This window comes from Anser brachyrhynchus (assembly GCF_964034855.1).
Source record: "Anser brachyrhynchus genome assembly, chromosome: 5".
In the NCBI taxonomy this organism is placed as follows: Eukaryota; Metazoa; Chordata; class Aves; order Anseriformes; family Anatidae; genus Anser; species Anser brachyrhynchus.
In genome coordinates this window covers 58,855,623-58,868,560 of record NC_137699.1, presented here as the reverse complement: position 1 = coordinate 58,868,560, position 12,938 = coordinate 58,855,623, and the positions used below count along the sequence as shown (strand labels likewise).

General features: G+C 38.6%; 1 protein-coding gene across 6 annotated transcripts in view; it reads left to right on the top strand.

Annotated features, from left to right (window-relative positions):
• Nucleotides 1-12,938, top strand: part of SYNE2 (spectrin repeat containing nuclear envelope protein 2) — a 187,598-nt gene that overhangs the window by 76,359 nt on the left and 98,301 nt on the right. For all 6 annotated transcript variants that reach the window (XR_013951889.1, XM_080593985.1, XM_080593984.1 and 3 more), the window contains 9 exons: nucleotides 180-332; nucleotides 3,359-3,514; nucleotides 3,910-4,175; nucleotides 5,370-7,485; nucleotides 8,740-9,062; nucleotides 10,042-10,186; nucleotides 10,900-11,115; nucleotides 11,506-11,771; nucleotides 12,576-12,732. Coding sequence is in view for 5 of the 6 variants with exons in the window: in XM_080593985.1 (XP_080450111.1) it covers nucleotides 180-332; nucleotides 3,359-3,514; nucleotides 3,910-4,175; nucleotides 5,370-7,485; nucleotides 8,740-9,062; nucleotides 10,042-10,186; nucleotides 10,900-11,115; nucleotides 11,506-11,771; nucleotides 12,576-12,732 (3,798 nt within the window). In the remaining variant the exon portion in view is untranslated. The remainder of the gene's footprint in view (nucleotides 1-179; nucleotides 333-3,358; nucleotides 3,515-3,909; nucleotides 4,176-5,369; nucleotides 7,486-8,739; nucleotides 9,063-10,041; nucleotides 10,187-10,899; nucleotides 11,116-11,505; nucleotides 11,772-12,575; nucleotides 12,733-12,938) is intronic.

The window sequence follows — 12,938 nt, the reverse complement described above, 5'->3', positions numbered from 1 at the left end:
GTTTCCTTTGCCATAACCTTGCCCACAATAAGTTTGTGATATAATTATGGTTTTCGTTATTTATCTATAATCGTGGGCTTTGTAACTTTGCCATGTCAAGCACTGTAATTACTACTCAGCACGTTTGATTAGGGCTTTTTGGTTACTTGTTTCTTTTTTTTTTTTTTTTTTTTTTACAGCAAAATGAGAAACTTAATGATGTCAAGAATCAATCCGAAAGAGAAGACATGGAGAAGGTTCAACAAAGTCTGTGCCAGAAGAATGAAGTCCTGAAATCTGTAGCAACTGGGAATGAGGGTCTGGAACCTAACTCTCCAGTTTCTGCACGTGAGGTAAACCATGTTCTGGTATTTCAAGTTGCGTTTGTCAGTGACACTGAATTTTTGTTACAGTGTGGGCTTCAGCTGAAGTTCTGTTATAAATGAAGAGGCAATTACTGTCACATCAAAATCAAGCCTATTGTATAGAGTTCTGCTTTATGTCCGCAGTAGTTTTGAACTTTCTTTGAAGTGCTCGCCATACATTTTTTTTCAGTGGTTCTGTTCAAAAGGACAATATTGGTTTTCAGAATCATCATAATCAGACTTTATTTAATGATATCTAGTGTTTCTCTCTAAATCGTTAATTAGTACAACTTTCCATGTTACTGTAGTTAGCTGTGATAGACTTTGCCATCATAAGGGAAATCAGGAAACTGAAATTCAAGGGTGATCCAACATAAGAAAATAAATTAAATAAAATAAAGAATAGTTACCTGAAGCTGCATGAATAATAAGGTATTTTACTAAATGACATTACTAAATCTATTCTCCTTTAAGAGTAAAGTTGTTCCATCACCAGTGGCGTTTCTGAGAATTCTCTCTGCTCTGTGATTGCTGATCTTTGGTGACTACATCCCTAAATTCAAGGTGAAATCAGTTCTAATCTTCATAGTTAAATGTATAGGCAGGTTTGTAGCAGACCTGTTCATTGGCAGGTCTTACCTAGGACTCACACTTCTGCTGTCACTGGAAATCCCAACAAATTGACTGATTTGCACTTCTCAAAGTGATCTGTGGGAGGATGGCAGTGTTTGTATTCAGAATCATAGAATGGTTGAGGTTGGAAGGGACCTCTAGAGATCATTTGGTCCAACTTCCCTTCTTAAGCAGGGCCACCTAGAGCGGGTTGCCCAGGACCATGTCCAGATGGCTTTTGAAGATCTCAAAGCATGGCAGCTCCACAGCCTCCCTGGGCAACCTGTTCCAGTGCTCTGTCACCTGCACAATAAAGACCTGCTTCCTGACGTTTAGATGGAACATCCTGTTTTCCTATTTGTGCCCATTGCCTCTTGGCCTGCCACTGGGCACCACTGAAAAGAGCCTCACTCCATTTTCACTGCATCCTCCCTTCAGGTATTTATAGGCATTAATGAGATCCTCCCTAAGACTCCCCTTTTGTAGTCTAAAAAGTCACAGCTCTCAGCCTCTCCTCATGGGAGAGGTGCTCCAGTCCCTTAATCATCTTTGCCTCCAATTGGAGAGACGTTTCCAGTATGTCCAGATCTCTTTTTAATGAAGATGTTAAACAGGACTGGACCCAGTATTGACCCCTGGGGTACTCTGCTCGTTTCTGGTCTCCAACTAGATTTTGCTTTTGCACCACCAACCACCACCTGCTGGGCCTGGCCATTCAGCCAGTTTTTGATCTACCTCTGTGTCCCTTTGGACATTGCAAAGGGAGAGGAAGTAGGTTCTGCTGGTTTCCTGAGGAAGGTGTGCATGTCTGGATAAGAAAAAGGGATATATACCGTGGCCTACACCCTAGCCTGAAGCCAAAGTCATGTTTGGCATATGCGGCAGTATTGACAGGTTCCTGCAGGCCTGCACTGTGAAAAGTCAGCAGAGGAGCCCTGAGTTTGTACCTGCAGGACATCTTTTTTCCTGAGTGTCAGGACACTTACTTTTTTATGTGTTTTGATGTGTTTATACTTTGGTCTGGTAAAGTGGATTTCTTCCTCACTCTGTAATAGCTAGCTGAGTTTTTCTGCTTCGATTCTATGGCACTTCAAAGTCTCTTAAGATGAAATCTTACATTTGAATTGATACAACTATTACAAATGTGTACACAGAGAAATGGAAAAGTTGTTCGACTATTTCATGAGTGAACTCCTTCAGTTTTGACTGAAAGTAACCAGAAGAATTCAAATAATTAGAATTATTCTGTTTGGGTAATGTCTGCAATGTGCTGTGTGTTTCCCATACCTGGAAGCAGGTACTTTCTGGATAACTCATGACCTGCAGAGAGACAGAGGACAGTGACAGCTAAGAAGTGATATGGCAGCAGGGACAGCTGGCTGCTTCCTGGTAAAACAAGATTTAAAGCATCAATACAGAAGTATTTATTATTGCTCATTTTATATGTCGGTACCATGAAGAAGCTGACACTGTAGTCATATCTCTGTTTGTATGCATTCACTCACATGAAGTCTATGCCTGGAACAGATCACAGTTTACACCATAGACAGTTACTGGGGAATGGGCATACAGAAAGATTTTTAAGGTATTGCTGCGTGATCCAGATGAGTCTTTGAAATTTTATTTATATTGTTTTCTACAATAGCTGAAGGTGATTTAAAGGATTATGTTTTGCATCTGAACTGGGGCTAGCCAAGAGCATCCACTTAGGCAGCAACCTGAGCTCAGCTGATGGGCTGTTAAACTTGGCTATACCCCCAGTGGCTTGTCCTTCTGTCATTGTGGGACTTGATAGCAATGCCAGGGAATGGCTCTGGAGCCCCATTTCCATTTCTTCTCACTCCATTTGAGAGACGGCTCCCTAATGCCTCTCATCTTACCTCTAATTCTAAATAGAACTCACAGCAGGCACAGGAATGGTTTTGTGTCCCAACCAAGCTTCTTCATGCATGAGTTGCCCCGTGAAGAAAAGTAAAATATATGGTCCCAGTGAGGGGCACAGCAGTATATTGATGCAGGTGCTGACCAGGGTTTGAGGAGAGATTAAATGCCCATGAATGTGTGAGGCAGAGGGGGACAAGACAAGATAGACCTGTGAATTTGAGTTATCAGTAACAGAGGTGGCTACAGGAAGGATGTTACTTAAAGGTGGGGATGTCAGAGTTTCAAACTCCCAGTGATGAACAGAGATTTCCCAACTGTCTGAACATTGCTGGCAGGCCAGAATGACTCTGGGGTAGTGATGGAGGGCCCAGCCTGTGGGTCCTGGGTGATCCACAGAGGCTGTGGGGGAAGCAACAGCAGGATTTAATCATGGTTTAAACACGAGGCAAAGTGTTGCAGTCAGAAAACTTACTGTTTTAGAAATTCTTCAGGAATAAAAATACTATTTTGCATTGCAGAAAGAAGGTGCAGCAGTGGTTGTCCAAAAGGAACTACTTCCTGGAGTGCAAGTAAACACAGAGTATTTTGAGGAGGAACAAAAGGTCAATGAGCTGAAAAATGAAGTGGCTGAACTGGATATCGTGCTCATAAATGAACAACTGAAAGAGCTGGAGGTATGGAAATTGCAAAGCCATTCCTCATTGTTAACGTAGTGATACACTCACAGAAGTGTGATTCACTCAGACAACACAAAATTGTTGCATATTATCTTGACTGAGGTTTGACTCTGTGTTAGACAATTTGCATAACAGGTAATCTACAAACACTGCCTTAATGCAGATATGTCTATGTGAATGCCATCTTTTGTACTGCTCTTTTAGACTGTACTAGTGATTATAGTGCACCTATGATTGTATATGTGCCTCTGTAACATGCACAAGCATGTGTGCTCTTTACATGTGACCAAGCAAGCATATGTATGTGGATGTATCAGTATCTAACTGTATTTTGTGCTGAAAGTGGTTAAAATTCTATTTTAATCCTATTTCTGTGGTGGGCTTGATTGTAGAATTTACAGACTGAACTGGAAACGTGGAAAGCAAAATCTTTGTGTCTGAGTCAAGAAGCATGTCCCAATGCAACAGGATCGAACAGTGCAGAGCTGCAAACCCCAGAGCCTGTGGTGCCCTGCTGGGACAGGCTGCTTCAAGAACTAGATGCTGTTAAGGCAGTAAAGCAACAACAGTACTCTTTAGTTAACGAGTACCAGAAAAACCTTTCTGCTGCTCAGTCCTCGATGAAAAATTTGTCAACAGAAAAAGATAACATAAAAATGTAAGTATAGTTGAGGGGTTCTGTTAATAGGTAGCAGAACAAATATGATCCTTAAATTAATAGTGCTGATGCAAGTAGCCTAGGCTGAATTTCGTACCATGCTCCAATAATGCTGAGACCTACAGTGTTTTACCCATCTCATTAATGTTAGGTAGCAGAACTCTCATAGGTTTGTAAGGTGGTATTAAAACTGCATCTAAAGCATTTTAACAGAAGTATTAGTGGTGGTTGCAATATCTACTCATTTTATTTTTTAGGCAATACAAAGAAATGATTGCTGTGCTAAATACCTACATGAATGCAGCATTAAAATACTTTTGAAAAAATATGTCAGATATGAAATATTAATTTTTCTTTAGGATGAATAAGCTATGAAAGTGGAGCACTGTTTCTTTTTAAGGACTCATCAATTCTAATTTTTTGCTAAGTTAAATATGTCATAACTCCAATGATTCAGCATATTTGATAGTAAGAATGCAGCATTCTGTAGCAATAAATAACTGCAGTACCAGTCCAAAGGTAACCAATGCACACAAAATATTTAGTACCTTTTATAAATTAGACTTCAAAACATGGAGCTAGCCTATCTATCACAATAATGTATCACATTAATTAGAAAACCTTTTAAAATGATTTGTGAAATTGTTAATTTGTGGCAAATTGATTGGAAAAAATTGAATAAAAATGTAGCTGCTAAGTGTATTTTAGGTGGTAATTTCAGAATACTCTTGGAGATAAAGGAGAGGTAGGTGCACACCTCCAGGTTAATCCTGAATGAATGAGAATGTTTGAAGTTTTTCTTCTAAGTTTCATTTTCATTGTAAATCAGAAATTACTATAAAATGTTTATTCACTTAGAGATGACTTAACACTATTGCTGATTTTTTTAAAAATGTATAGGAAATGGCCTATTCTGTATTAGTACATACGGCTGTTTAAGAGAATATACGTTAGAATGTACCTTTACCTGCAGAGATATCTAGAAATAGCTAACACTACAGAAAAGCTTGAAAGTCATATTGCAGTGATTGTTAGGATGTTTGTGAGAGAATGATAATATATATGATTAAGTGAATAAAGTGAGTGAATCATTTTCTGTGTGATAAAATTCTCTTGAAGTATGTACAGTCCATGTTTTAGAAGTTGTGTTTTTTTGTTATTGTCGTTTATTTAAACCTGTTCATATTTTGACAGGGGTCCTATGAATAACACAGTTCTTCTGGAGAAAATTAAAGCATGTGTACAGACATTACATAAAGAGAGAGATGTTTTAAACCAGCTGAAAGCTCAGCAAGAAAGTTTATCGCAGCATTTAACATGCATGGATAAAGTGTTAACAGCAAGCCAAATGAGGCAACTGGAGCAGTGGTGGCAACACATGGAACAAACAGTGCAAAAGAAGCATGATCAAGTGGTGGCAGAAATCAATGAATTTAACGTACTTATGAATAAAGCACGGGATATTCAGAGGCTGATACAAGAACAATATTTACAAACAGAGTTACGTTCCTCAGCTGGAGAAAAAGCCAATTACCCTGTAGTTTGGACCACAGAGCTACAGGATATTAAACATGGTCTTTCTCTGTTAAAAAGAAGGATTGAACTGCAAATGAAAAGAATTTGGAGTGATCAAGAAAAGGTGGCTTTGGAGAACTGTATACATGATTTGCAGAGCAAACTGGAAGCATTATCAGAGCAACGAACGCCTCAAGAGGATGTTCAGGTCACTGGTCCTGCTCTCAAGAAACAAGAAATGATGAACAAGCTGAAAGAAAATATTTCATGGGTAAAAGATTCACTGTCCTCTCTTGATCAGAAAGCAGCACTTTTCCCCAGTGATGTTAAATCACAGATCAGAAATTGTCAGCTTATGAGGACTGAAGTTCTAGACAGAGAGCCTGTGATTGAATCAATGGATAAAGAGCTCCAGCACATCATTCCCAACTTGAAGCCAGAGGAGATCTCTGATATGACCTTCCTCCTACAAGCATTACAGAATTCATACAAGGCTCTGGTTTTAAAATCAGTTCAAAGATTACAGCAGCTAGAGCTCCAGCTGGAGGAGAGGCAAAGACTTACTGCAGAAATAGAAAAAGTTCACTGTCAGCTTCGAAATGCTGAGACACTTGCCAGGCTTGACATGAACCAAACCAGCACATGGTCAGAATTAGTCGATCAACAAGCCATTTTAAAGGAGATTTTAAAGGACATACAAGAGATAGATGGGCTTATCTCATCCCATTGTAAAGAGAGTCAGGTCACAGCTGGGGAACTGAGCCTATCTGAGCAATTATTTTTGATTGACCAATTAAGAAGTCTGAAGAATAGAGCAAGGAAGACACAGAGGCAAATTCAGAATAAATGTCATGAAGTGGGAAAAAAAATAGCAGTTTACAGAGAGTTTGCTGAAGGAATAACTTCATTGCAACAAGATCTTAATGACCTACAGTGTGGTGAAGTCAACCTGGAAGATAAATTACTAGGTGCCACACAAGAAGTGAAGAATAAATGCAAAGCACTTAAAGAAAAAGTATTATGTTTTCAGTCTAATTTGTCACAAATGATGAAGTACAAAGAAATCTTTGAATGCATAGGTCTAAACTGGGATTCACAGCAGCTAGATGAATTGCATGAATTGCAAACTCAATTTTTAAAGATTAAAAATAAAATTAAAGGGAAGCTAATACACTTTGATAATGTTGTTAGGGAATGGGATAATCTTCATTCGTTGCTAAATGAAATCTGGACTATGACATCCACTGTAAGAAAAGAAGCTAGTAAGCTAAATGATAGTTCTAGCTCTTCTTCTGCTGAAAATCTTATATCTGCACAAATACTGCTTCAGACAGTTCAACAAATTTTGTACTTAACACAGGAGGTAGAAAATCAAATAAACAAAAATGAGGTTTTTGATACACCATTCAAAGAATCTAAGAGGCAAGAAATAAAGAGCCTGGAGAAAGATGTTGAGGACTTGATTCAGCTTCTTCAAAACTTGATCTCTAGTCTTCAGTGTGTAAATAAGGAAGATATCCAGAATGAGGTAGAGCATATATTCCACGCCATAAAGCATATTCAGTTAGAGCTCCAGCAGCCACTTCTAGTAGACATGAAAATGATGCAATTTGAAAAGATGCGATGGGAAGCAATTCAGAATATGATGACAGCAGAGTTTTCTGCTATTAAATATCTAATGGAAAAAGAGAGGGAAAATGAAGAAGAAAAATCTCTTGCTGCTGATATAGAAAGAAAATTGAAGACACTGCAAGATCATGAACTACAACTGAAGACAGACATTACTGCCCGTGTTGTAAGTATATTTAATAAAAGTAAGTTATGGCTGTATGTCTTCTCCCAAGAATTGGATTAGATGTTTGAGACTGTAGTGTTTGTATTTTCCTGACTTACATTTTCCTTTTACTCTCATAACTGAATTGGACCAAAATCTTGTCTGCATTGGTGGGTATGATGGGAATCATTATAAGAAACTAAAGATACCAACAAAATTAGTCGTATTCAGTTTAATTATAATCAACTAGTGGGGATTAGCACAAGAAAGGAAAGGTAAAGAGGAAGAGAGAAAAGTTTGTATTGAAATACTAAGCTGAAAAGAGACGGGGTGCAGTTGCCCTGTAACTATCGTGGAACTGATTTTATCTAACATTTTTAATAGTGACAGTGATGAAAAAAACAACTTTTTTTTTCTGTTTCTACTACAAACAGAAGCTTACCAGCTGGGAACATTCACAGAGAATAAAGTGCGTGTTGAACAAATGTGATTGCACCTCAGGGAGGGTGAGCAAAGGAAAGGCGACTGGGATCTGAGGCTTTAACATGAGTATGTTGGAAAACAGAAGAGTGGTAACCCTCATAGCAGAGAGGTTCTGGAATTGTGTCCTGACTGTGTCCAAGAGATCAGTGGATACAAATGAGGAAATATGATGTAATAGCTGATAACAGGGGAAGGGACTTAGTGACCCTGATGCATGTAGTGATCCTGCTGTCACATTTCATGGTTTGCTGTGATTCTCCTTCGCTGCTTGGGTATCATGTTTGAAGCATAATGCCAAAAATTCTCTGCCTTGTGGGAATCCCAAGAGCTGGCCAAGTCACACATCATTCTGTGTATAAATAAATATAAGAAGAGGGTTTAGTGAGAAGCAGTTTGGCAAGTCATAGTTGGAAGGTAGCCTCTGGAGCAGATTATAGTCATCAGTATGTGGGTTTTCCTTGTACAGGACATGTACTTCCATTTCTGTAATGTATCCTATGACTCTTGTGTCCTACCATCCTTCACTCTAGAGTTTTCCAGAATTGGTAGTTGCCTTGTACCCCCTCTCCCTGTGTTTGAGAGCAATCAACCCACATGTTATTGCACCACTGTATGACTACGTAGGTAGCAGAGTGCATTTGCCATGCGTTCTCTGTCACCTCAGGCCACTTCTGGGAGTTTTGGTCTTGAAGACAACCAACCACATGTGAAATTCTGAGAAAGCCATCTGGTCATTCAGAGGAACACAGCAATCTTTCTTGATTGTTTTTTTTTTCTTTCTAACACTTTCAGAGTGCTCTGCAGGATGCATGTAAGACTGGTGAGCTTTATACCGAGGCTGTTCAGAAGGCTGCCAAGTTCCTTGAGGACTATGAAGCTCAAGTATACTCTGCCACAGCAGGGCTCGGTAGCTCAGATGAGGCCTGTCAAACCCCACAGTGGAAACAAGAAGGGTTTGACTCTGCAATGGCTGACGTAGAAAAGTTGAACTCCAAGCTGAAAAAACTAGTGAAACCAGAAGACAAAATAAATCTGGAAAATACTTTAAGAGAACTTGTCAATAAGAGTTTAGCATTAAGGGAGAAGGTTCAGAGAAAGGAGGCTGATGAACGGAGGTAGGTTCATATTCCTAGATCATATTCCTTACTATGATGATAAATGCAGTCTAGTCTTGTTTTTTCTCTGATAGAACCAGGTAATTCAGCAGGAAGAGCTGTAAGCAACTCTGTTTTCCCCAGGTGTGATTGTGATGGAAAGAAAATTACCAGATAATAATCGTATTGCTAATAATTTACAGTGCATTCATTTTTAGTATATTCCAGAAAATATGCATGGGGCTGGACTGAATGTTATATGGTACCAGAATAATAAGAAAGCACATTTTCACAGTCTCTAGTTCAGTGCTGGTGCAGGTTAGAACAGTTTTCAGAGGGCCCTGTATCCATGTCTTCCATGACCTATTCATATGACTTGAGAAAATCAAGACCAAACAACACAGGCCATAGCCACAGCCTTCTTTCAAATATAGGTACAGAAGAGATCTGAAGAGCCTTCAGATAAATGTACAGAACAAGTTTGGGAGATATAGAAAGGATTTTTAAATTGCTTGCTGATGATCCAGTGCTTCTGATTCTGTTGAGCATAATCTTAAAATCTTTTATAATCAAAGAATTGGATGACTTTCAAGGCTTTGGTAATAGGAAAGAGATGAGAAGCAATAGAAATAAGAAATTACAGTTGTACGCATCACACACTGTAGGGACAAATAGGGTGTGTCTTACAAACTGAGAGCTCAGTTTGGGGAATCTCTGAGGAAGATGGAAACTTAAAGACATAAAATTCTTTAGAGTGGCTATTTGGCACATATATGGTATACATACCTACATTTCTTTAACTCTGGAGCATTTGTACCTGAATCTCTATAGTGTCTCAGATTTTGGACCTGAAGTGTGTAAAAAATGCTAATTGAAGAAAAATTGGAAAATAATTAGTAATGGCTACTAAGTGAGAAGTTTATTTATTTATTTTTATTCTAGTAGGTATTATGATTGGAGAGACAAATAACCACAAATTTTTATTGGTCGTTTCCTACAGGTATTTTGAAAAATACAAAAGATATACAGAAAGCAAAGATAAGGTGCGTGATGATCTTAACAAACTGGAAAAGATGCTTATTCAGTCTTTGTCCCAAATACCAATGTCTTATAAGGAAGCTTTGGAGAACTTAGAAGAAAGCAAGGTAAGAGAGGCTCTGAAGAACTTGAGAAACTCAAGTTCTCAACTCAAACTCAACTGCAAAACTGTGGTACGGTTATGCACAGCATATGATACCAGAGTAGGAAGAAGTGCAATTATCCTCTATTTATGTATATATAAAACCACAAAATATATTTATATAGCTATATAAGTAGACCAGATTATAATATGCCAAGTAAAATGAGTACATCTTATTGCTGTAGAGATCAAACATTACCTGTGCTTAAGATAGCGTTGCATTTCTGTTCAGGTCCCTCACTTCTTCTTTGCAGGACCAGGACCGATCAGATTTCTCACATTGCTGTTGCTTTCCCTCAGATGGGAAAGTCAGAGAACTTCCTATTTCCCCAGCCAGGACTCTCTTATTTCTTCCCTATGATACTTCTGCTATAATGAACCTCTCTGCTGTCTACTCTTGTAGTACTCGTCATATTACAGACTCTGTATATTACGTAACTGTAACTCCAGCTCATTCCTTTCCCTTCCAAATAACCATAAAGTGAAAGTAACCTAGTATATTGTGCACACTGTTCTTCTGATTGTTTTGCTTGTTTTATTTACCCTAACTTTCTTCACAGTCTTAGCCAATACAGAATTCCTTCATTAAAACTTTATTTAGCCAGCTCCGTGGAGTGATAGCCGTTTTAGTAGAGGATCCTGTATTTTATTTATTTGCTTGTTTATTTTTCATACAAGATTTTAGTCTCCAACATTGACTCGGCTGAAGACGATCTTGTGAAGCTAAGGCAGATCTCAGGAGAGCTGATGAGATTACACAAGGGACATGACAGGGCCCTGGGCAGGATTGTAACAGCGCTGTGGGAAAATTGGCTGGGTTTGCTTGAGGCAGCAAAAGAGCTGGAAATTAACTGTGAAGAACTAAAACAGGAATGGAAATTCATCAATGAAGAGGTGAGTTGATTAACAAACTGCAAGTTTGGGGGAATGTTATAGAGCTGGGATTGTCGTATAGTAAAACTACATGTTAAGGGACTGAGATCAAAACAGAACATCACTTCCTACCCACTGATCAGCCAGTTAACCTCCAGACTTTCTTGAACCTGGAGTCAGATATGACAGGGATATTTATAGAATAAATTCCATGAACCCAGTATCACTCTGTGTGTAGCTAGGTGCTTTGTTAGAGCAAACTAAAATGTTCTGGCACCCTTCAGAGTTTCAAGCTCTCTGGCTATGCAATTCCCAGTATTTAGTTATGTGTATGAGTAAATGAATAATGTGACTTAAGGTGATGGAATAAAAAAGCACTTTATCTCATTCTTTGGCATGCTGTTTACTTAGCTGGAACGAGAAACAATAATTCTTGATAAGCTCCAGGAAGAACAGCCAGAAAGCCTTAAAGAGAAAGAAAAGGCCACCAGAGAGGAACTGGTAGAATTACTAGATTTTGTGAACTCATTTGAGGAAAACATCAACCGACAACAGCTCCTCTTACTCTTACTTCTTCACCGAATAAAGAACATCCTGAATACATCTGAAAATACTGAGGCAGAAGCTGTCCTTCCTGCCTTATGTGAGATAAAGACAATGCAGGACCGCTGTAAAAAGTAAGTGATGGAAAATTTTTGTGGAAGTTATGACATATGACTACTTAGGAGCACAGCATTTTTTTGGTTATTGAAGAATATGTGAAAGGCGTAGTGTATGTAAAAAGATAATAAAAGCCCTATTGGGTCAGACCAGTGGTCCATCTAACTGATCTGCTGTCTCTAGCATGGGCAATAGAAGATACTAGTTGGGGAGAAGACCTGAGCCTGGCCATGTCATGTGTGGGCTGCAACTGTTGTTCAAATATATAAGAAATCAGAAGGATTGATGATTCATTGTGGATGCTCCAAGCTCTTGTGAACTTGAATGAGATGTGTGGGTCTTCTACTCTTCTGAAAATCAGACCCTGCACATTTTGCCCAATGCAACTTTTACCTTAATGAATGCTACTGTTTAAAATTTACCTCAAAAGGTTTTTGCAAATCTGTGACTGCACTTGCCATTTTCCATGCCTATTTTTTGACATGGAAATCTTTGTTAATGTCTTTTTCTCTGCCAGGGTTTTCAGACTCCTGAGATTTTGATTTTTGTTTTCTGGAACATCATTCCTGGTTAAATGTGCATGCTGTCTGGTTTGATTTACTAAACATACTTTGGTTAGCAATATCTGAAGACTCACTTTTGAAGAAACTGAGGCAGTAAAGGGCAGAAACTTGGAGATTTAGTTACACAAAATAATATCAAAATACAGGCAAATGTGGTTCTGGATATATATAACAATTCCTGTATTAAGCATGTTCTTTGATAAGTTCTACTCAGTGTAGAGTCTAACACAATGTATTCTTGCTGGAAATTTTTCATAGGTTGTATGAAAAGACTCAGGACCATAAGGATTTGGTACAATCTGAAATTCAGGAGAGGAGTAAGATAAGTGAAGAAATAAGTGCTGTGAAAAATGCATTACAGAATGCTGCATCTATGTTAGACCAAGACGCTGGCGGAAAGGCAGGACAACTGGAGGTTGGTAGTGTCTCTTATTCTGTAGAGACATTTGGAATGTATTGTCTTTTGTGCTGGGGCTTGAACTTGCTCCAAATGATGAGTGATGAGGAACATAGTCCCCACCAGCCTTAACTCTGCACCAACTTTTATTTATTTATTCTAGCCTGCTAATGTCTGTAGAGAATGTTGGCTCTATGAAATGATTTCTTAGTAGCAGTATGTCA